The 27,891-nt window shown below is 27.0% G+C and overlaps 1 protein-coding gene across 5 annotated transcripts in view; it reads right to left on the bottom strand.

The window, feature by feature from the left end:
* Window positions 1-27,891, bottom strand: part of LOC145267163 (metabotropic glutamate receptor 5-like) — a 138,818-nt gene that overhangs the window by 847 nt on the left and 110,080 nt on the right. For 3 of the 5 annotated variants that reach the window (XR_013864832.1, XM_080123213.1, XM_080123212.1), the window contains one exon: window positions 4,494-4,590. Coding sequence is in view for 2 of the 5 variants with exons in the window: in XM_080123213.1 (XP_079979339.1) it covers window positions 4,494-4,590 (97 nt within the window). In the remaining 3 variants the exon portion in view is untranslated. Of the gene's footprint in view, window positions 1-4,493; window positions 4,591-18,679; window positions 19,450-20,267; window positions 20,312-27,891 lie in introns of all 5 variants that reach the window. The other 2 variants (XR_013864829.1, XR_013864830.1) reach the window with 2 other exon arrangements.

The following is a 27,891-nucleotide window of genomic DNA, read 5'->3' as shown; positions in this document are numbered from 1 at the left end:
TTCACAACGACATTTCTTTTGATTGTCGTTCAATTCATGAAGCACCCATTTATCAAGTTTTTTGTCTTTCCAATTTCTCTCAAGTGATTAGAAATCATCGTATATGTTATGTCTAATTCAGAAGTAGTTCTCGAACAGTTGTGTGTGGATTGGCTTTGACAAAGGCTCTTAATTGATCGTTGTCAACATCCGATGGCCAACCACTATGCTCATCAATTTCAAGACTCTTGCTACTACCACGAAATTTCTTAAACCACCATTGGGTGTGCGTTCAGTAGTGATTACTGAGCCAAACCCTTCGTTGATATTGCAAGCTGTTTTAGCATCTTTTTGACCTAGCTTGAATTGAAAAAGAAAATTGTGCGAATTTGCTTTGTTTTCATCTTATATTCAACATTCTAAAAAGACATAATTGTTTCAAAACGATTGTAATTTAAAAGATTAGATAGAACAAAAAAATCTCTTTAAAATGATATGTAAAGTAAAGGTACTATAAAAAAAACTTATTTGAAAATACATCACTTGAAATCAAAATTAAAAATTTCGCAAGAACTTACTTGTTTTAAAAAAATTCTGCAAGAACTCACTTTTTTTTTTAAATATCTGAGACACCGATCTTTTGAAAGTAAGAATAAAACTATAATAGTAACTATTAAATCTTAATTTATGAAATTTTTAATCTTAAAAATTACATCCATTAAATTTCTTAAATTATAGCCTTTCTTCATATTAAACTATCATCATCTTCATAGTTGGCTCAACATCCGTTTTGCATGCTGGCATGTGTTGGTCAACTTTTAGAAATTGACTTCCAAATGAATTTATTTCTGGATAGGTCTTTATCTCTCTTTCAAACCTTCCTTATCATTTCTTCTCATTTTTTCCTTGGCTTTTCTCTCCCAACTACCCGTTCTACCTCAACTGTTCTACACTTATTAACCCAAGGAATCTCATTCATTTTTTAATGTGACCAAACCAATGAAATCTACTGCTTTGCATATATCTCCTTACACTGTTCAAATTTAAACTGCTTTGTTCAAGCTAAAACACTGGTTAATATATTTTTCAAAATTTTTATGTATTTTATGGACATTCAGTAAAATTACTGAACCATATTTAAACAGACCAGATACTACACTTTCATCGCAGCCCGAAGGCTAAGAAATTTTAGCTTGAGTCTCATGTTTGACATAACAGCAACATCAGATGCAATTTCAGACAATAAAAATCTTGAGTAATTTTATGACGGCTGTAAAATATTATAAGCTAACAGTGAATTAGGATAACAAGAAAAAATAAAACTTCTTGATTCTATAATTAGTAAAAATAATAATCAAACCTAAGTTAAATCACCTATTTCAATTGCAAAGTCTTCTAGTGCCAAAACATGTATATGTACAATGTAGGGTTTCAGAAATGAGGGCCCACTATGCTCAATGGATTCTGTCATCTCTTTATGCATATAACTCAATGTTTGTATACGTGTGTGATGTTTGTGGGTTCCCTACAGATAGAAAAGAATTTAGATAAAATATAAAAGCATATTCTTATGTAAAATGTATCAAGAAAAACAATAGAAGGGTCCCTGAACCTCTAAGTGTACCCCTAAGAGAGTCACGAAGCCACAACTTCCTTAAAACTTAAAATATATCCTACTTTTATGAAATTTAAATCATATGTATAAAATTTTCTACGGAAGACAATGGAAGTGGTCTCGAATCTGTAAGTGCTCTGCTAACCTAAAGAGCTATGTCAGCTGAACCGCCTTTAAAACTTCATATATACACTACATATAATATTCTCCAAGGAAGACAATGAAAATGATCCCTTTATGTGCTGACTTTCAACGTGCCTTAATCTATAAGTGACCCATCACGACAGAACCTCATTAAAACTTCTAATATGTATGATCCGATTTTAATGAAAGTTAAATGATATGCATAAGACACTAATCCAATATTTAAACTTCCTTCAACCATATTCATCGGACGAGATGAGTGAAAGAATCCATTTAAATGTCACTAGAATATGTTTGAGTTCCTCTTAATCTCCGAGTGTTACAAAGTATTTTTATTTGAAAAAATGTGGGCTTCTATTTTTCACTTGGTATCAAAGTCAACAGTGTCTAGGCCAGTGTTTCTCAACCTTTGATGACCCATGACCCCCTTACTGAGTATTTCAAGTATCACCTTCTACTACTACTACTACTACTACTACTACTACTACTACTACAGCAGCAGCAGCAGCAGCAACAACAACAAAAATGTTTATATGTTTATTTCATTAATCTAAAATTATAAAAGTGAAACACTTGCTGTTGAGTTTGTGTGAAAAATCTAGACTTCTCTACACTATTTTTGTCACCAACGTCAGTAATGCCTTTTTCCTTGTTGACTGCATTATGTTGTTGGTTTTGTGTAGCTCTAGGAGCTCCACCCTCCCAGACTTTGCCTTTCTTCTTTGAGAAGAGATTAGTTTATTGCTAATCGCCTGAGACACCCATACCAGGAAATGCTGACGGGGCTGACCAGACATCTTCTTCTAGAGTGGTGGTTCTTCAATCTCACTTTTTACATCCCTTGTTACATCTTTTCGTAGTGGGAGAGCGATAAATACCTTGTCTAACATGAACTATGTTATTCATGCGTAGCCGTAGTTCTCTCCCTTACAATTTTGTAGGGCGGTCGTGCATTATGATTGATTCTAGATTATTCTCTTGGCCTTTCTTGGCTAAAAACAAAGGGGAACACTGCACCAACGCTGTTTGGGGATGAATTCCTAACAATAATAACCCGAGCAATATTTCCTCCCTTCCGGACCTTTGCTCCACCTTATTATATCTTTTTTTTTTTTTTTTTTTTTTTTACATGGAGGTCACCACTTACAAGGCCCGGAAGCCACTCGGGGATAAGGGTTATCGCGTGTACAGTAATCAATGGAATAGTATCATAGTAATTGTTAGTATTGGAGATTTGATAAAGTGTCTTTCTTAAGGGGGCGGTTCTTCAGGAATTTGTTTATGTTGAACTTGAAGACATCCAAGTTGTAGTCAGGTGGGAAACAGGTAAACGGAAGAGAGTTCCACAGGCGTGCACTTCTAAGAAAGAAGCTTTGTTCATGGAATCTGCGTTTTGATTTAGGCACAGATAAAGTGGGGAAAATTATTAACAGTGGTTTCAGCTAGACGGGTGTTTATCATAAAAGACTGGCGAGGGGGGACCAGAGATTGGAGCTCAGACGAGCACTTGCCATGGAAATAACGATAAAACAGGCTTGCAACGTCTCTTCTGTGGGAGAGAGGCTGCAGGGAAGAGAAACCACAAAGTCTATTTTGTACTCTGTCAAGGCAGGATAGGCTGTTTTTAGCAGCTCCTGTCCAGATGTGGCAGCAGTACTCCATCCTTGGACGTACTTGGCTTTTATACAGATAGAGAATTGCATTAGTAGTGAGATAACTTCTGGAGCGGTAGAAGAACACCACTATTTTCCCAGCAACCTTGGCAACAGACGATGTATGTGTTTCACTTCAGAACAGGAGTAAAGGTCAAACCCAGAAGCTTGTCAAAACATGGAGCCTCCCCAAGACGAGAGCCATCCATTTCAATTGATGCCAGATGGGGATCAGAGCGTTGATGATATAAAAATAGGAGCTTGGTTTTAGATGCATTAAAAGTAACCAGCCACATCTTCCCCCACTGTACCATGCGCTCAAGATCAGAGGAGAGAGAATCAGAAAGAACTTTGTCATTTACGGCCTTTGATGTGTTGCTATAGATGGTCGTGTCATCAGCATAGATATCAGCGAATGAGTTAAATATGTGTTTTGGGAGATGTTTTGTGTTGATGTAGATCAGGAAGAGAGTTGGGTCAAGGATGGACCCCTGAGGGACTCCAGCATTAATATTGTGGGCCTCTGATTTCTGCCCATCAACCACTACTCTTATGAGCCTATCAGAGAGAAACGATTTAATAATTGGGAAAACATTTCCAGTTATACCGTAGCTGGAAATCTTGTGAAGTAGGCCTTTATGCCATACCTTATCGTAGGCCTTTGATATGTCAAGAGCAATTGCCCTAGAAAGGAAGACTTTGTCGAGAGATTCACTAATCCTATGAGATATAACCATTAGCACATCTGCTATAGATCTAGCAGAACGGAAACCATATTGCATGTCACTAAGAAGGTTATTTCTACTGAGGTGGTTGACTACTTCTCTGTTTAATATGGATTCCAGCAGCTTACTCATAACACACAGGAGACTTATTGGTCTGTACTGAGAGGGAGATGACATATCACCTGAATTCTTAAATACAGGGCATACTGATGATGTTTTCCAGGGTGTTGGAAAGCACTTCTCCTTAAGGCTACGCTTAAACAGTTCTAAATCATTTTAAAGGCCATAGTTTATAACATATAAGAATATAATAATATATTAATCGTACAATATAAAATACATAAATGCAAAAAAAAAGTCAAAGCAAAACAATGTTACCTTCTTTTTCCAAACAAAAACTCCAATGAGTACAATGATCATGAATGCCAGGATTGAATCCAAAATCACGAAAACAAGAAAATAAGGGTCACTTTTCCTGGAGAAAAAAAAAAAAACAGAATATTTTCAATTAATTTTCAGTTTCGATTATTTCGATATTTGGACTACCGGTCTCATCTTGAATGTTATTCTCACATAGTTTCGGTCAATGTAATTTCTGATTTTTTATTCAGGTGCGTCTTCTTGAACTTGCCTTCTTGAACTCGTCTTCTTAAAAGTCTTGTAAATAAACAGAGTGGCGGTCAATGTTAGAACAAGAGCATGCTACCCTCGTGAAGTAAATAAAGGGGTCTGTTCGAAATTCCATCCAAATTCCCAAGTTCGACAAGATACATCCGAAGAAGTTCAGAAATTACATCAACGGAAATGTGAAAATGACACTCAAGATAAGAACAGTAGTTCGATGAATCCAAATAATACGAATAACCAATCCTTATCTCAAAATTTAGAAATGTAAACATATACATATATATCTAGGATATTTACCTATCGAGCTTATTATATATATCTAAATTACAATGAGCACTTTCTCTTTCCTGTATTTTAATTAAACTAGTAATTTCACTGTTACATTGAAATACACTCAGCTCTTTAGACTATTGTTCTAATCTCCTTTATATATATATATATATATATATATATATATATATATATATATATATATATATATATTTGTTATTGTTGTTTTTTCAAGCGATAAACACGGTTAATATTGGCTCCGCCTCGAAGCTCATTTTTTATTTACTTAGAAAGTCGCCCTTTAATTTGTTTGGACGTATATAACATTTTTATTTATTATATATATATATATATATATATATATATATATATATATATATATATATATATATATATGTATTCCTAAAAATGGGGGTTTTTGTGTATTGATATTCATATTAAAAACCCTTTTTTTCTATTTATTTAAAAAGAAAATACAACTGTAATATATGGGTCATGGAATTGCATTCATCTGCAAAAGATCTAGCTAATTTGCATATTCTTTTAAACATTCATTTTAATTAATTCCTGATTAGTTTTTTTTAAGTTTTCTTATGGGATGATCATCTTTGGTTAACTATTACGTGTAATTATATTCATGCAGATATTCTACATGATTTATACTTGCATAATATTTGTGTAAAAAGGTTATAGTAAACACAATCCTTTTTCTATATATATATATATTTATGTATATTTTCTATATATATTTATGTATATTTTCTATATATATTTATGTATATTTGATTAAAACATTTTGCCTATCAAACTCCTCTGTCAGACTTTTGTCTACAGACATGAAACTTAATATACAGGGTATTCGAACTCATGCAAAATATTATATTTGGGTTTTAACCAGGGAAAATCAGTGCAAAAGTGTGAAAAGCAAAATCGAGCAACGGCATTACAGATATGCATGCATAATGTAATAACTATTGGTTCATGTTTTAATTTTTAGCTTTGCAGCAAATGTCTTCATAGCTCAGGTATTAACGTCAAAAGAAAAAGTAAATCGTAAACTAAACGTTTCGGTTTTAATTCTCCGTGTTGACGCATGAGTCATTTAAAAAAAAAACTTTTTAAATCATTACTATATATTGGATCCAATATAATATAATAAATACAAAATTTGCCTGCATCAACATAGATTTAAGCATATTCTATGACCGGGCAATGCTGGGCGGCCTACTAATATAGTACTAGTAGGCCATCCAGCATTGCCCGCCAGCATTATATATATATATATATATATATATATATATATATATATATATATATATATACACACATACACACACACATACAAGGTTGTTGCCTTAAAGAAAACAACAGTACAGCTTTATTTTAAAACTTTTATTAAAAATATCAAATAAAAAATATCAAATAAAAAATCAATTCAAGTAACTTGATTTTGTAGTAGAGCTGACATCTATTCAATGTAGCCGCCTTCAGTTTCAATCACCACCTCGATGTGGGTGAGAGAATGCCTTTTCCACAAGTGCCGGTGGGAGCTCAGCAAATAATCAGCAGATGGCAGTGATCAGGCTGGCTGTGGTGTTGTTACAGGAAAAAGGGCTGTCCCTTTCCATGTAAATAAGAAGATTAGATAAGTGAAAATGAGATTAGGATAAGCCGAGACTCGAACCTTGTAGGCAAGGTTCAGAAACAGAATGTTAGAAATTGGAATGTTAGAAATTGGAATGTTAGAAATTGGAATGTTAGGAATTGGAATGTTAGAAAGGCCCATTGTTACATTCTATTATAGTTCGATATTGTTTATATTGTACAAAGAATTGATTGTTCATTCTTTTACAGAATTTTTGAATCTTAAAAATTGGAATGTTAGAAATTAGAATTTTAGAAATTGGAATGTTAGAAATTGGAATGTTAGAAATAGAATGTTAGAAATTGGAATGTTAGAAATTGGAATGTTAGAAATTAGAATGTTAGAAATTGGAATGTTAGAAATTGGAATGTTAGAAATTGGAATGTTAGAAAGGCCTATTGTTACATTCTATTATAGTTCGATATTGTTTATATTGTACAAAGAATGGATTGTTCATTCTTTTACAGAATTTATTGAATATTAAAAATGTCAGCTAAAAAGAATGAATACAAATTAAAAATATATTGTAAAAACTAGGTTAGGTTAAAACATAGGTTAGTTGAGAATTCCTTGTTGTCAAAAGTGTGTTTGGAAAAACGTGTGCTTAGCCACGTGAATTGGTCATATTGGGAAACACTTCTGACGTCATAGCAAAAGGGAGATTCTCAATATAGGAGTTAGAGTTAATCAGATCAGGGCAGCAGTTGAGCCAGAACAGTTGAGTCTGCTAGTCAGTCAGAGAGAGAATTGGAGTCAGAGTCCTTTGGAAGCGAAGGAAAGAACATTAAACTATGTAGATCCCATCAACATTCGACCGGTCCAATGAAATAAAGAATCATCAGCGATATTTTGTAAAACTGTTGTCATGTGTCGTCATTCCACAAATTAAAACGTAATGTGATAAACATCTTACTATGAACATTGCATAACCCTTCCTAGAATATGTATCTCCTCCTCCTCCTCCTCCTCCTCTCTATGTGTTACAAGAAATATAAGAACTGTGCATCTATCACCCTATCACCCTCTCTCCTCGCTAATATATGTTATGAGAATCCACAGAACTGTATAAATGTCCCCCCCATCATTGTTATATATATGTCCTCGCCGTCTCTCTTCAATATGAATGTCCCCATCATATCTCTTTTAATATGCACCTCTATGCCACAGTATTGTGGGAAGTCATGGTGGTGATGTTCTCGACATATGACAAAACAAAGTAGTCCAGTAGATTCATGTTGGGGAGGAGGGGGCCAGTGAGAGAAGGGTACAATGTCGTAGCACTTCTTCTGAAGTCAAGCCTGAGTCTCTTTGGACTTGTGGGCCGGCACCCAGGGTTTGCCAGCAGCCACCTGATTGCACCCAGGGATTACCACACTCTTCAGCACATCCAGGTACATTTTGGTGTTGATTTTCAAGCCGACTTTTAAATTGTTACGTGGTATAATTGTGGCCGGAAACTTTGTTTTCATCACCATGGACACGTCCCTGTTATTATTAAAATGATGTATTTAGGGTGCTGGCAATGGTTCTGTTGAATCTTCTTGAATCAGTAGTTGTACAGTGGTGCATCTTCAACTGCGCTTGTTGAACATTGTGTCACTTTCAGACATGATAGAATAGTCCTATCGTTCTTGGGATTTGTTCACAACTAGTTGATGGTCTGCAGTAAAAAAAGAAAACCGGTTTTCATCAAACGAAAAATGAAATGTCATCTATTCTCGGTTGACAATTTTATCGTTCCACCCTGTACTTTTTATTATGACTTTTTTTATTACTTCCTAAATTTTTATCAGCTTTTATGCACTTTTATTATGACTTTTTATTATGACTTTTGATTATGACTTTTTATTATGACTTTTTGATTATGACTGTTTATTATGACTTTTTGATTATGACTTTTTGATTATGACTTTTTATTATGACTTTTTGATTATGACTTTTTATTATGACTTTTTGATTATGACTTTTTGATTATGACTTTTTGATTATGACTTTTTATTATGACTTTTTGATTATGACTTTTTGATTATGACTTTTTGATTATGACTTTTTATTATGACTTTTTATTATGACTTTTTATTATGACTTTTTGATTATGACTTTTTATTATGACTTTTTATTATGACTTTTTATTATGACATTTTATTATGACTTTTTATTATGACTTTTGATTATGACTTTTTATTATGACTTTTTGATTATGACTTTTTATTATGACTTTTTGATTATGACTTTTTGATTATGACTTTTTATTATGACTTTTTGATTATGACTTTTTATTATGACTTTTTGATTATGACTTTTTATTATGACTTTTTATTATGACTTTTTATTATGACTTTTGATTATGACTTTTTATTATGACTTTTTATTATGACTTTTTGATTATGACTTTTTATTATGACTTTTTATTATGACTTTTTATTATGACTTTTTATTATGACTTTTTGATTATGACTTTTTATTATGACTTTTAAATTATGACTTTTTATTATGACTTTTTGATTATGAATTTTTATTATGACTTTTTGATTATGACTTTTTATTATGACTTTTTATTATGATTTTTGATTATGACTTTTTATTATGACTTTTTATTATGATTTTTGATTATGACTTTTTATTATGACTTTTTATTATGACTTTATATCATGACTTTTTATTATGACTTTTTATTATGACTTTTTATCATGACTTTTTATTCTGATTTTTATTATGATTTTTAATTATGACTTTTTATTATGACTTTTTATTTTGATTTTTATCATGACTTTTTATTATGACTTTTTATTATGACTTTTTATTATGACTTTTTATTATGACTTTTTATCATGACTTTTTATTCTGATTTTTATTATGATTTTTTATTATGACTTTTTATTATGACTTTTAATCATGACTTTTTGATTATGACTTTTTATTCTGATTTTTATTATGATTTTTGATTATGACTTTTTATTATGATTTTTATTATGACTTTTTGATTATGACTTTTTATTCTGATTTTTATTATTATTTTGGATTATGACTTTTTATTATGACTTTTTTAATGACTTTTCATCATGATTTTTATCATGACTTTTTGATTATGACTTTTTATTATAACTTTTTATTATGATTTTTTATTATAACTTTTTATTATGATTTTTTATTATAACTTTTTGATTATGATTTTTGATTATGACTTTTTATTATGACTTTTTATTATGACTTTTTGATTATGACTTTTTATTATGACGTTTTATTATGACCTCTTAATTATGACTTTTCGATTATGACTTTTTATTATGACTTTTTGATTATGACTTTTTACGTGTTATAATTGTTTCTAATCATTTGAACATTTTTAAATATTATACCATTTAAATACATTCCCAAATAACACCTCATCAGACGGCAAAATATACTAGTTATACATGTATGAATAAATTTATAATCTTTATTTTAAGAGATCAAGCAGCTGGACCTACTTCGACACGAACCTTATATTTTCTTTTGTTTTTATTTTTCGATAGACTTCAAATTTAGTAATTGGCGCATTTTTGTATTTCTAATTTTAAATGGTATATTAATATTAATCTTATATATATGATATATTTATATTAATATTAATCTTATATTAATGATATATTTATATTCATATTAATCTTATATTAACGATATATTTATATCAATATGAATCTTATATTAATGATGTATTTATATTAATTTAATCTTTTATTAATGATATATTTATATTAATATTAATGATATATTTATATTAATATTAATCTTATATAAATGATATATTTATATTAATTTAATCTTTTATTGATGATATATTTATATTAATATAATTCTTTTATTAATGATATATTTATATTAATATTAATCTTATATTAATGATATATTTATATTAATATTAATCTTATATTAATGATATATTTATATTAATATTAATCTTATATTAATGAGATATTTATATTAATATTAATCTTATATTAATGATATATTTATATTAATTTTAATCTTATATTAATGATATATTTATATTAATTTAATCTTATATTAATGATATATTTATATTAATATTAATCTTATATAAATGATATATTTATATTAATATTAATCTTATATTGATGATATATTTATATTAATATTAATCTTATATTAATGATATATTAATATTGATATTAATCTTATATAAATAATATATTTATATTAACATTAATCTTATATTAATGATATATTTATATTAATATTAATCTTATATTAATGATATATTTATATTAATATAAATCTTATATTAATGACATATTTATATGATTTTTAATCTTACATTAATGGTATATTTATATTAATTAAATCTTACATTAATGATATATTTATATTAATATTAATCTTATATAAATGATATATTTATATAATTCTAATCTTATATTAATGATATATTTATATTAATTTAATCTTTTATTAATGATATATTCACATTTATATTAATCTTTTATTAATGACATATTTATATTAAGTTTAATCTTATATTAATGATATATTTATATTAATATTAATCTTATATTAATGATATATTGATATTAATATTAATCTTGTATTAATAATATATTTATATTAATATTAATCTTATATTAATGATATATTTATATTAATATTAATCTTAAATTAATGACATATTTATATTAATATTAATCTTATATTAATGATATATTTATATTAATAATAATCTTATATTAATGATATATTTATATTAATATTAATATTATATTAATGATATATGTATATTAATATTAATCTTATATTAATGATATATTTATATTAATATTAATCTTATATTAATGATATATTTATATTAATATAAATCTTATATTAATAATATATTTATATTAATATGTATCTTATATTAATGATATATCTATATCAATATTATACTAATATTAATGATATATTTATATTAATATTAATGTTATATTAATGATATATTTATATTAATATTAATGTTATATTAATGATATATTTACATTAATATTAATCTCATATTAATGATATATATTTATGATAATCTTTTATTAATGATATATTTATATTAATATTAATCTTATATTAATGATTTATTTATATTAATATTAATCATATATATATGATATATTTATATTAATATTAATCTTATATTAATGATATATTTATATTAATATTAATCTCATATAAATGTTATATTTATATAATTATTAATCTTATATTAATGATATATTTATATTAATATTAATCTTATATTAATGATATATTTATATTAATTTTAATCTCATATTAAAGATATATTTATATTAATTTAATTTTATATTACTGATATATTTATATTAATTTAATCTTTTATTAATGATATATTTATAATTATATTAATCTTATATTTATGAGATATTTATATTAATATTAATCTTATATTAATGGTATATTTATATTAATATTAATCTCATATTAATGATATATTTATATTAATTTAATCTTTTATTAATGATATATTTATATTAATATTAATCTTTTATTAATGATATATTTATATTAATTAATTCTTTTATTAATGATATAATTATATTAATATCAACCTTATATTAATGATATATTTATATTAATATAAATCTTATATTAATGATATATTTATATTAATATTAATCTTATATTAATGATATATTTATATTAATCTTATATTATTGAAATATTTATATTAATATTAATCTTATATTAATTATATATTTATATTAATATTAATCTTATATGCTTGATATATTTATATTAATATTAATATTATTTTAATGATATATTTATATTAATATTGATCTTATATTAATGATATATTTATATTAATATAAATCTTATATTAATGATATATTTATAATTATATTAATCTTATATTAATAATATATTTATATTAATATTTATCTTATATTAATGATATATCTATATTAATATTATACTTATATTAATGATATATTTATATTAATATTAATGTTATATTAATGATATATTTATATTAATATTAATGTTATATTAATGATATATTTATATTAATATTAATCTTATACTAATAATATATTTATATTAATGTTAATCTTATATTAATGATATATTTATTATAATCTTATATTAATGATATATTTATATTATTTTTAATCTTATATTAATGATACATAATATATATGTATATATAATATATATAACTTATATTAATATTAATGATATATTTATATTAATATAATCTTATTAATAATATATTTATATTAATATTAATCTTATATTAATGATATATTTATATTAATATTAATCTTATATTAATGATATATGTATATTAATTTACTCTTTTATTAATGATATATTCATATTTATATTAATCTTTTATTTATGATATATCTATATTAAGTTTAATGTTATATTAATGATATATTTATATTAATCTTAATCTTATATTAATGATATATTTATATTAATATTAATCTTGTATTAATGATATATTTATATTAATATTAATCTTAAATTTATGATATATTTATATTAATATTAATCTTATATTAATGATATATTTATATTAATATTTATTTTATATTAATGATATGTCTATATTAATATTGTACTTATATTAATGATATATTTGTATTAATATTAATGTTATATTAATGATATATTTATATTAATATTAATGTTATATTAATGATATATGTATATTAATATTAACCTTATATTAATGATATATTTATATTAATATTAATCTTATATTAATGATATATTTGTAATAATCTTTTATTAATGATATATTTATATTAATTTTAATCTTATATTAATGATATATTTATATTAATATTAATCATATATGTATGATATATTTATATTAATATTAATCTTATATTAATGATATATTTATATTAATATTAATCTTATATTTATGATATATTTATATTAATATTAATCTTATATTAATGATATATTCATATTAATATTCCTCTTATATTAATGATATATTTATAATAATCTTTTATTAATGATATATTTATATTAATTTTAATCTTAATATTAATGATATATTTATATTAATCATATATTTATGATATATTTATATTAATATTAATCTTATATTAATGATATATTTATATTAATATTAATCTTATATAAATGATATATTTATATTAATATTAATGTTATATTAATGATATATTTATATAATAATAATCTTATATTAATGATATATTTATATAATATTAATCTTATATTAATGATATATTTATATTAATATTAATCTTATATTAATGATATATTTATATTAATAATGATCTTATATAAATGATATATTTATATAGTTATTAATCTTATATTAATGATACATTTATATTAATATTAATCTTATATTAATGATATATTTATATCAATTTTAATCTCATATTAAAGATATATTTATATTAATTTAATTTTATATTAATGATATATTTATATTAATTTAATCTTTTATTTATGATATATTTATGTTTATATTAATCTTATATTAATGATATATTTATATTAATATTAATTTTATATTTATGATATATTTATATTAATGTTAATCTTTTATTAATAATATATTTATATTAATATTAATCTTATAATTATGATATATTTATATTAATATTAATCTTATATTAATTATATATTTATATTAATATTAATCTTATATTAATGATATATTTATATTAATTTTAATCTTACATTAATGGTATATATATATTAATTTAATCTTACATTAATGATATATTTATATTAATATTAATCTTAAATTAATGATATATTTATATTAATATTAATCTTATATTAATGATATATTTATATGAATTTACTCTTTTATTAATGATATATTCATATTTATATTAATCTTTTATTAATGATATATTTATATTAAGTTTAATGTTATATTAATGATATATTTATATTAATATTAATCTTATATAAATGATATAATCATATAATTATTAATCTTATATTAATGATATATTTATATTAATATTAATCTTATATTAATGATAGTTTTATATTTATGTTAATCTCATATTAAAGATATATTTATATTAATTTAATTTTATATTAAAGATATATTTATATTAATTTAATCTCTTATTAATGATATATTTATATTAATATTAATCTTATGTAAATGATATATTTATATTAATATTAATATTATAATAATGATATATTTATATTAATATTAATCTTATATTAATGATATATTTATATAATTATTAATCTTATATTAATGATACATTTATATTAATATTAATCTTATATTAATGATATATTTATATGAATTTTGATCTCATATTAAAGATATATTTATATTAATTTAATTTTATATTAATGATATATTTATATTAATTTAATCTTTTATTTATGATATATTTATATTAATATTAATCTTATATTAATGATATATTTATATTAATATTAATCTTATATTAATGATATATTTATATTAATGTTAATCTTATATTAATAATATATTTATATTAATATTAATCTTATATTAATGATCTATTTATATTAATATTAATCTTATATTAGTTATATATTTATATTAATCTTATATTAATGATATATTTATATTAATTTTAATCTTACATTAATGGTATATATATATATATATTTAGTTAATCTTACATTAATGATATATTTATATTAATATTAATCTTAAATTAATGATATATTTATATTAATTTACTCTTTTATTAATGATATATTTATATTTATATTAATCTTTTATTAATGATATATTTATATTAAGTTTAATGTTATATTAATGATATATTTATATTAATATTAATCTTATATTGATGATATATTTATATTAATATTAATCTTGTATTAATGATATATTTATATTAATATTAATCTTATATTAATGATATATTTATATTAATATGAATCTTGTATTAATGATATGTTTATATTAATATTAATCTTATATTAATGATATATTTATATTAATATTTATCTTATATTAATGATATATCTATATTAATATTATACTAATATTAATGATATATTTATATTAATAATTATGTTATATTAATGATATATTTATATTAATATTAATGTTATATTAATGATATATGTATATTTATATTAATCTTATATTAATGATATATTTATATTAATATTAATCTTATATTAATGATATATTTATAATAATCTTTTATTAATGATATATTTATATTAATTTTAATCTTGTATTAAGCATATATATATATTAATATTAATCATATATTTATGATATATTTATATTAATATTAATCTTATATTAATGATATATTTATATTAATATTAATCTTATATAAATGATATATTCATATAATTATTAATCTTATAGTAATGATATATTTGTATTAATATTAATCTTATATTAATGATAGTTTTATATTTGTTTTAATCTCATATTAAAGATATATTTATATTAATTTAATTTTATATTAATGATATATTTATATTAATTTAATCTCTCATTAATGATATATTCATATTAATATTAATCTTATATTAATGATATATTTATATGTATATTAATCTTATATTAATGATATATTTATATTAATATTAATCTTATATTACTGATATATTTATATAATTATTAATCTTATATGAATTATACATTTATATTAATATTAATCTTATATTAATGATATATTTATATTAATTTTAATCTCATATTAAAGATATATTTATATTAATTTAATTTTGTATTAATGATATATTTATATTAATTTAATCTTTTATTTATGATATATTTATATTAATATTAATCTTATATTAATGATATATTTATATTAATATTAATCTGATATTAATGATATATTTATATTAATGTTTATCTTATATTAATAATATATTTATATTAATATTAATCTTATATTAATGATATATTTATATTAATATTAATCTTATATTAATTATATATTTATATTAATATTAATCTTATTTTAATGATATATTTATATTAATTTTAATCTAACATTAATGGTATATATATATTAATTTAATCTTACATTAATGATATATTTATATTAATATTAATCTTAAATTAATGATATATTTATATTAATATTAATCTTATATTAATGATATATTTATATTAATTTACTCTTTTATTAATGATATATTCATATTTATATTATCTTTTATTAATGATATATTTATATTAAGTTTAATGTTATATTTATGATATATTTATATTAATATTAATCTTATATTAATTATATATTTATATTAATATTAATCTTGTATTAATGATATATTTATATTAATATTAATCTTGTATTAATAATATATTTATATTAATATTAATCTTATATTAATGATATATTTATATCATTATTAATCTGGTATTAATGATATATTTATATTAATATTAATCTTATATTAATGATATATCTATATCATTATTATACTTATATTAATGATATATTTATATAAATATTAATGTTATATTAATGATATATTTATATTAATATTAATGTTATATTAATGATATATGTATATTAATATTAATCTTATATTAATGATATATTTATATTAATATTAATCTTATATTAATGATATATTTATAATAATCTTTTATTAATGATATATTTATATTAATTTTAATCTTATATTAATGATATATTTATATTAATATTAATCATATATTTATGATATATTTATATAAATATTAATCTTATATTAATGATATATTTATATTAGTATTAATCTCATATAAATGATATATTCATATAATTTTTAATCTTATATTAATGATATATTTATATTAATATTAATCTTATATTAATGATAGTTTTATATTTATGTTAATCTCATATTAAAGATATATTTATATTAATTTAATTTTATATTAATGGTATATTTATATTAATTTCATCTCTTATTAATGATATATTTATATTAATATTAATCTTACATTAATGGTATATTTATATTAATATTAATCTTTTATTAATCATATATTTATATTAATATTAATCTCATATTAATGATATATTTATATTAATATTAATCTTTTATTAATGATATATTTATATTAATTTTAATCTTTTATTAATGATATATTTATATTAAGTTTAATCTTATATTAATGATATATTTATATTAATATCAATCTTATATTAATGATATATCTATATTAATATTAATCTTGTATTAATGATATATTTATATTTATATTAATTTTGTATTAATGATATATTTATATTAATCTTATATTATTGAAATATTTATATTAATATTTATCTTATATTAATGATATATTTATGTTAATATTAATCTTATTTCAATGATATATTTATATTAATATTAATATTATTTTAATGAATATATTCATATTAATATTAATCTTATATTAATGATATATTTATATTAATATTAATCTTATATTAATAATATATTTATATTAATATTAATGTTATATTAATGATATATTTATAATGATATTAATGTTATATTAATGATATATGTATATTAATAATTACATATATATACATATATATATACATATATATATACATATATATGTATATATATATATATATATATATATATATATATATATATATATATATATATATATATATATATACATACAAGGGGCGTGCAATAAGTAATGCCCCTGACCCACTTCCCATAGCAGTAGAGCAGCGAAACTCGGCACAGTTATTAGTCTTTCTCTACATAGGAACCACCCAGAGTTACACATTTCTCCCATCGTTTGATGCAGCTCTGGAAACCGTTTTTGTAGAACACCCCAGGTTGGTCCTCCATGACGTGACTTCAGAAATCAAGGCTGCATCATCTGGGAAACGCTTTCCTTTCAAAAACAACTTGATGGCTGGGAAGAGGTGAAAATCAGAGGGTGCAAGTTCAGGAGAGTAGGGAGGATGGGGAAGGATTTCATAACCACATGCCCATGCTTCTGATCTGGCGACATGCAAGTTGTGGACCAGAGCGTTGTCCTGCAGGAGGAGGGTACCTTTGCTGATCTTGCCCCGCCTCTTGATTTTGCTAGTTTTCCTTAATTTCCTCAAAAGTGAAGCATAATAGGCTCCTGTAATTGTGGTACCCCTTGCCAGGAAATCTGTCATCGCTACTCCGTCCCGGTCCCAGAAGACTGTGAGCATGACCTTGCCAGTGGAAGGCTGCACCCTTGCCTTCTTTGGAGGTTGTGAGTCCAAGTGCTTCCACTGTATTGACTGGGCTTTGGTCTCTGGATCATAGTAATAGACCCAGGTTTCATCCCATCCTGTGTAATCAGTCTTTTGAAAAACTTTGACTCATCTTCTTGGCACATCTTCAAATTCATCCTCGAGCACTCAATGCGTTCTCGCTTCTGGAATGGTGTGAGCAACCTGGGAATCCATCTGGCAGACACCTTATGCATATGCAAATGGTCATGAATGATAGTTTCCACAGACCCTGCACTAATCTTAACATCTTGGGCTATTTGGCGAATAGTAATGTGCTGATCTTCTAAAATGGCAGCCTCAACTTGACGGACAGATGCCTCATAAATGGCAGAAGGGTGGCGACCAGGTCTGGCAGCTGTTTCCACAGACTTCCGGCCATGTTTGAATTCACGATGCCAGCATTTTACAAGGTCATATGATGGGGCATGGGGTATTATCACCAAAAGTTTCTTTCATTTCATCAAAAGTCTCATGTGTGCGTCCTTTCAAATACAAAAACCGGATCACTGCTCGACATTCAACAGGCTCCATTTCACATCTGACTCAGTTCAAACACCTGTAAAACAGAAACCACAATTAGTTCAGAGCTGTAATTTGCCACATAACCCATAGAGATATAAATCATTGCACATGCAAAATTTTAGCTAGATCAGACAACTGAAAGTGGGTCAGGGGCATTACTTATTGCGGCCCCTCGTATATATATATTTTCTTTTTCCACAGCCAGACAACGCTGCAGCTCATAAGAGCCATTGCAGCGTTGTCTGGCTGTGGAAATAATCATATATTCTCTCTCACATTCTAAAAATTATATAAATTTATTTATTTAACTTCGTATTCCTGTTTGTTTTTTCACAATTTGATTAATATATACAAAAGGCCCATTACTTTATTATTTCGTTCATTCTTATATATTTTTGTATGATTCTTGCAAGGAGTGACCTCATTTGCATATCACATTAAGGAAAATCGATTTTATTAAATAGCGGTATGTTAGCTATTGTTTATAGTGAGAGAATTGTTTTAAATGATCTATTTAAGTTTGTTATTTAAATTCGATTTATATTGATAACATATTTAATTTAATTTATTTTTACCGACATCGATTTTTTATAAACCGATGTGAGTTATTTCCCCTGGGAACTAACTTTAAAAAAAAAATAATTTTATTTTGTTTTCTTTTTTGGCAGATAATCAACCTAAAAATTATTCACACAAACTTTCAAGCATTATTTTTGGAATTTGAATAAATCAATTTCCAACGTGATTTCGCAATTAACATTGTGGTCCAGTGGATTTTTTATTTTAAAATAAACAATCCAATTGAACTACGATTCTTTATTTAAAACAAAAACAAAAAAAACTTTCATTTACGTTTTTTTACCAGTTTTTTTCTTCATCCTGGCTAACCGTTTTTCCTGAAATATTTTAACAAAATGAATAAGTTTACAGAAAAAAAAGTGTACATATTTATTTAACGTATTTTTAAAAGTGTATATATAGACATTGAACAACCCAACCTTCCCATACGCACACATATGTTTGTCCTTCCCGACAGGGGTAGGATTCAAAAACTGTTCTCTTTTTCGTATGATCTATGACTTTTTCTTTTCTTGCATTTTTATTTGAATATCCTGAAGATGTCCTCTGAAATAAGGACGAAACGTTGATTATTTTCATTCGGTTTTTCTATTTTTCTCAAAACATATATATATATATATATATATATATATATATATATATATATATATATATATATATATATATATAATTATTATTATTATTACGAATTCTTATTAATAAAAAAAAATGCAAACAAAATAACACCAGCACATTCATGAAATGCAATTAAATGTTAAAACACGTGTGCCCTGGGTTTGGTACACCTTGCTGAAATAAAAATATGGGGAGACTCTTTGAAAACCGGAAATATGCAATAGACGAACGAACAGCGTATAAAATAACGGAAACACGACACACAATGGTAACTTTCAAAGTTAAATTTTATTATAAAACACTAAACTATGGTGGGGAGGGGATGAGATTAAATAAAAAATAAAATAAATTACGAGGGTTTGGAAAGGGGTGTCTTTATCTACTATCTGAAAATACCAACGACAAATATATCAAAACAAAAAAATATATCTTCAGTCCAAACAAAATGATGGCAAAATGAATTCGTTGTCTTGTATACGAGAGAGAGAGAGAGAGATTCACGAAGATGACTTACTGAGTTTATTTTTCTTTTCTCTTTTCCTTTTGTTTTCAGGTGGTTGGTTAAAATGTCTTTAATATCCGTCCCTCCGGATTAAAACACATATTCATAAAGTTTGCCGTTTATCGCTGCCGACGTCACCTCCTTTCGCTGTTGATATGTAGTTTCTCCCAGGCATTATCTCCTTTGATGGTTTCAAGCCATTTCTTTGCTTCTCTGTCACTGTCGGGTGGGCATTTTACACGCCTGCTCTGCACAAAGGCCCGGCAGTATCTGTCGCTTGGTGAAGTAGTGGAAATTTTTCCACCTCCTCTTGGCACGATGGCCAGGCGGGATCTGTGTTTTACCAAAAGGTCTCTTTTCTTTTCTTCCCTCCCCTGTCTCTCTCTCTTCTCCTCTCAATACATTTCCTATCCCTTTCTTTTCTTTCTTTGTGCTTAGCGACTGGCAAGAGTCATAAAATGTGTCGTTGACCGAGGTCACCTCGCTAACTGTTCCTCCCCTCCCCTCTCTCTCTTCTAGATCATGCTCATTTTGCCTTGGTGATAAAAGTAATAAAAAAGCGATACATTTCTTGTTGGCTTCAAATTGAATATTTCAATTTTTATTTAAATACGTAATCCAATTTAAAGGTTATGTCACAATATATATATATATATATATATATATATATATATATATATATATATATAAAAGTGAAAGTGTCTGTCTGTCTGTCTGTGTGTGTGTCTGTGTGTCCGTGTGTGTACATTTCAATACGCAATAACTCTGTCAATTCATAGTCTACAGACTCAAAATTTGATATTCAAGGTACTGAGATTTGAGAAAATCTTTGTCACCCGTTTTCGGCCAGAAATTTGGCTGTTAAGGGGTCAAAGTTCAACGATTTGACCTTTGAGAACTCTATCAAACTCCTCCAACAATTTTGGGTCTAAACACTTGATATTTTAGATATAGGTTCCTTGCACATGGATGTAACTTAATAACTCGATTTAAGCTCAAAACAATAAATGTTAAAGGGTAAAAAAAGGGGCCAAAGTTAAAAAAAAATGACCTTTGTGGTCTCTTCCAAATTACTCAGACAATTTCTGGTCTAAACATTTGAAATTTTACATAAACGGGTATTCAGAGATATGGCAAGCTTTTTCATCAAAAGTTTTTAGTTACCAATATATAAATATATGTTTGTATGCTTGCATGTCTGCCTAAAACTTTTTGACAGAGGCGACGGATTTTACCAAAATCAGTATCGTTTTAAACTTCGACCTTTCATATGACAAATATCGAAAAATTGGCTAAAAATATTAATATCTTCACCTTCAACTAGGTACTTTTCTATCGGGGGGGGGGCACTTTTTTCGCCGATATTTTCGAAAGTTATCCTCTCCTTTAGATTGTCTAGCCTTAATTTGAGAAAATTCGCTTCCGGTTTGGCGGTGGTCGTAACAGCATAGACGTCAGGTTTTTACCCTGTTCTTTTCTTCCTTCGCAGCATGGGTTCGAGCCTGCCTTCCTACTACCACTATTTTTTTTTCTTTTTTTTTTTTTTGTTCAACAGACACATCCAAACACTCGGGCAACGTCGGGATGAAATGCTAGTAGATATATAAAAGTGAACGTGTCTGTGTGTGTACCTCTGTGTCTGTCTGTGTACATTTCCCTACGCAATAACACTATCAATTTTAGATCTACAGACTCGAAATTTGATATACATGGTACTGAGATTTGGGAAAATCTTTGTCACCCTTTTTCGGCCAGAAATTTGGCTGTTAAGGGGTCAAAGTTCAACGATTTGACCTTTGAGAACTCTACCAAACTCCTCCGACAATTTTGGGTCTAAACACTTGAAATTTTAGATATAGGTTCCTTGGTCATGGATCTAGCTTAATAACTTGATTTGAGCCAAAAACAATAAATGTTAAGGGATCATAATAGCGGTCTCTACCAAATTACTCAGACAATTTCTGGTCTAAACATTTGAAATTTTACATACATGTATGTATGTTTGCATGTCTGCCTAAAACTTTCGACAGAGGCGACGGATTTTCACAGGTTCAGTATTGTTCTGAAGTTCGACTCTTCAGACGACAAATCTCGAAAAATTGGCTAAAAACATTAATATTTTCACCTTCAACTGGACACTTTTCTAGGGGGGGGTCACTTTTTTCGTCGATATTTTTGAAAGTCATCCTCTCCCTTTGATTGTCTAGCCTTAATTAAAACCTTTGTCACTTCCGGTTTGGCGGTGGTCGTAACAGCAACCCGTTCTTTTCCTCCTTTGCAGTATGGGTTCGAGCCTGCATTCCTACTACCACTTTTTTTTTTTTTTGCTCAACATACACATTCAAACATCCAGGCAACACCGGGCTGAAATGCTAGTCTATACATCTATAAAAGTGAACGTGTCTGTGTGTCTGTGTACATTTCCCTATGCAATAACTCTGTCAATTCATAGTCTACAGGCTCAAAATTTGATATACAGTGTACTGAGATTTGGGAAAATCTATGTGATCGGGGTTTGGCCAAAAATTTGGCTGTTAAGGGGTCAAAGTTCAACGATTTGACCTTTGAGAACTCTACCAAACTCCTCCGACAATTTTGGGTCTAAACACTTGATATTTTAGATGTAGGTTCCTTGCACATGGATCTAACTTAATAACTTGATTTGAGCCCAAAACAATAAATGTTAAAGGGTCATAATAGGGGTCAAAGTTTAAAAAAATTGACCGTTTTTTTTTTTTTTCTCAGCATACACATCAAAACACCCGGGCAACGCCGGGCCGAAATGCTAATAGATATATAGATTTGAATCCATGCAAAACTTTATATTTGGGTTTTAGCCCGGAAAAATTGGTGCAAAAGTGTGAAAATTAACAAAAATGAAATTTACCAGGTGAAGGTCGAACGTCAGCATTACGAATGCATAACGAAGTAGCTATTGGTTCATGTTTTAATTTGTAGCCTTGCAATAAACATGTTTTCATAGCCCAGTCATTGACGGCAGAGGCAAAATAAATCGTGAGCTGAATGTTTTGGTTTCGATTCTCGGTGGTGGCGCGTGAGTCTTTTTTTTATACTTTTTAAATCATTACTATATATTGCATCCAATCTATCTATTTGTCTATATAGGTATAAAAGTGAAAATGTCTATCTTCTTTTCTCTATTGTCGTTAAGGAAGACTATTATACAGAAAGGCATTACTTACATATTCACACTTTTTAATATATACATATGCACATACATAACCTTATGAACAGTACATAGGGCCCGAGCAAAGCCGGGCAGAACTGCTAGTATATTTTTTTTAATTTTTTTTTTTTTTATTACATTTTCACCCCAAACAAGGCAAATTGCCACTTTGGTGTAGGGGGCTACTATCAGGGGCAACAACTACTGGGGTACTATGTAGGGATTTGGGCAGCAAGGTGTCGGTTCACGTTACACTTGAACTTCTGCATGTCAGTACTGTTGGGGAAGCAGGGACCTGGAATGGAATTCCAGAGTCTTGCGGTTCTGGGGAAGAAACTATTGGAGTAAAAAGATCTTTTACATCTAGGGACCGCTACAGTGTGGGGGTGGGATCTAGTAGCCTGTCGGGTTTGTCGAGGGTGCTCGCGTCGTGGGGGCACAAGTGATTGCAGTTCGTCAGAGCATTCACCACTAAAATACTTGTAGAAAAGGCAGAGGGATGCAACATTTCGTCGATGGGACAGAGGTTGAAGCTTAGATGCCAGTTCAGGGCCTATCAGGTTTGCGACTCTCTTTTGAACCTTGTCAAGGAGCGAGAGACTAGTAGCAGATGCACCAGCCCAGATGTGGCAGCAATACTCCATACATGGGCGAATGGTGGCCTTATAGAGGTACAGGATACTTTCGGGTGTTAGTAGTTTTCTAGCACGGTAGAGAGAGCCTACCTTTCTTGCAGCGGCCCTGGCAATGCCTTCAATGTAATTGTTCCAACTCATGTTTCCTGTGAACGTTAGGCCAAGGAGTTTGAAAGATGGACTCTCAGATAAAGAGGCGTTGGCCATTGCTATGGGTGGTAGAGAGGGTTTCTTGTAATTATTGAATGAGACTAGTTTAGTCTTGGCAGCATTGAACGCGACCAACCACTTTTGTCCCCATTCCACTACAGATTGGAGGTCTTCCTCTAGTGTTTCTGCCATTTCTTTAGAAATGTGTTCATTCGTCTTCCTGTCGTGTCTGCCATAGAGTGTAGTGTCATCAGCATATATACCCATCTCAGAGGCAATGTTGTCGGGGAGGTCATTTATGAATATCAGGAACAATAGAGGTCCAAGGATAGAACCCTGGGGCACTCCCGCATTTATATCATATTGTTTAGATGTGCGACCGTCGAGGACTACCTGGATTTTTCTCTTATTCAAGAAGGATTTAATTATGTTAAGTATTCTACCAGTGATACCGTATGATCTGATTTTACTGAGGAGACCCTCATGCCATACCCTGTCAAAAGCCTTAGATATATCTAGAGCTACCGCTCTTCCTTCCCCCGCTTTGTCCAGTGAATGGTATATACGTTCAGAGATCACAGTGAGGATGTCTGCTGTGGAACGGGCTTGTCTAAATCCATATTGTTTGTCAGTCAGTAGTTTAGCATCTGTAAGATGATGGACTAGAGCATGGTTAATTATGGTCTCAAATATTTTGGCAAAAAGTGGGAGGAAGCTAATGGGGCGATAATTTGATGGGTCTGTCCTTTCGCCAGAATTCTTGAATACTGGTACAACAGAAGCAGTTTTCCAACAGCCTGGAAAGCAGGCTTCATTAAGACATTTGTTGTAGAGTTTGGAGAGAACTGGAGCTACTTCGGCTGAGCACTGTTTTAATAGCACAGCTGGGATAAGATCGGGTCCACATGCTTTTGAGGTGTCAAGGTTTTTTATGATAGCATGCACCTGAGCAGGGGTGGTTTTCAGATCGTCTAGTGTGGCGTCTGTCCGCATAGGAAAGTCAGGTAGGGGGTGGTTGGAAGGGTCCAGTGTGGAGTTTGAGGCAAACCGACTGGCAAGCATGTTAGCCTTGTCGGTTGCTGAGGAGACAACCTCGTGATTGTTGGTTAGTGGGGGAATTGTTGATTGCCCATTATTTACTACACTGTTGTAGATTTTTCAGAAGTCTCTAGTTCCTAGTTTTTGTGCTTCGATGCGCTTTTTAGTGGTTTCCGTAAATTCTCTCTTAGCTGTCGCTATTTCTTTCTTAACGTTATTTCTAGCTTCTATATACTTCAGTCTGTTTAAACTGGACTTATGTCGGTTAAACCTACGGTATGCATGCTGCTTTTGAGTAATGGCAGTTGCACAAGTCGACGTAAACCATTGGGGAGAGTGGGGCTTACTATAAAATTTCCGCATGGGAACATGCGCTTCGATTGCAGTTTTGAACCAGTCAGTGGTCTCGTTTGCACATTGTTCAGCAGGGAGAGAGAAAATATTTTTCCATGGAGCATCTCTAATTAGTTCCCTGATGGCTTCCCAGTCAGCCTTATTATAATATCTTGTTGTTTTGAGCACTGGCTCTTCAGTTTTGGGTGTAGAGTTTAGGGCGATTTTAACCATTATCACTGCATGATCAGCGTTCCCGAGTGGGCTGTGGGCCTTCGTTATGCAGTCATCGGGAACTGTGGTCAAAAACAGATCTAGAAGTGATGCGTGTTGTTCTTCCTGGTCAGGGAAACGGGTTGGAAACGTAACAATTTGTGATAGGGAGTGAGATATAGCGAAGCTATGGGTTGTGCTGCCCGCTGCATCTGTGTGAGTAGAGAATCCAAGCCAGTTTTTGTGGTGGACATTAAAGTCACCAAACACATGTATTTGTGCGCTAGTGTCGAGGGACAGTGCCGTGTCTATGCTGTCAGATACTTTGTTTATTATGGAGCAGTCCTGAGTCGAGGGAGAGCGGTAGAGAAAATAATAGTAGCTAATACTGTGTTGCACGTTTAGTCTAAAGCACATAAAGGCTTGATCATCTGTTTCTAGGTTTGTTTCTCTAGTCAAGGGAAGGGTATTACGAATGTAAACTCCAAGTCCGTGCATATGTCTGTCAGAGTCCTTACGGCAGAGTGGGAGATATCCAGGCATGTTAAAGTGGTTAGAGGGAATGGAGGAGTGTAGGTTAGTCTCACTTAGTGCTAAGATATCCGGGGTATTTGTTAAGAGAAATGCTTCAACATCAGCTAAGTTAGTTCTAAGCCCACGGATATTTGTGAATGAGAGCCTCAAGGGAGGAGGCAAACACAAGGAAGTTTAAAACTTAGAATGAGATCTCAAATAAAATAGAACAGTCTAGATATAAGCTGTTTTTCTAATAAAGCTTATTTACACCAAATAAATGAATAAAATTCCTATTTCAATCACATAAATTATTTAGTGAAATGAGTTTTGACACTGCTCATAAACTTTTTATTTGCTAAAATCGTGCTTAAAAAAATGATGGTGCTGATGTAGAGAAGGTATTGTAGTATCTTTTAATAGTATTTTTTAATAGTATTTTTAAGTTAAATTTCCCAATTTTATGGAATCTTTTCTTTGTTAAATTAGTAGGTGAAAGTACAGAAGAATTATAAAACACCCTTCTCTCCCTATGCTAAGAATATGTTTCTAAATAATAATGTTATTATTTCAGTACAGTGCCTTCTCTGCATGAGTACTAAAATAATAAAAACAAGTTATACTAGTTACACCATATATGTGAAATGACAAATTAAAACTGTTCAACAACTAGTTTCTCTTCATATCCCTTCTGCACATATATAAACTTGA

This window comes from Euprymna scolopes, chromosome 42 (genome assembly GCF_053919585.1).
Source record: "Euprymna scolopes isolate OS-2025 chromosome 42, ASM5391958v1, whole genome shotgun sequence".
NCBI classification, from domain to species: domain Eukaryota; kingdom Metazoa; phylum Mollusca; class Cephalopoda; order Sepiida; family Sepiolidae; genus Euprymna; species Euprymna scolopes.
This window is presented reverse-complemented; position numbering and strand designations above follow the sequence as displayed.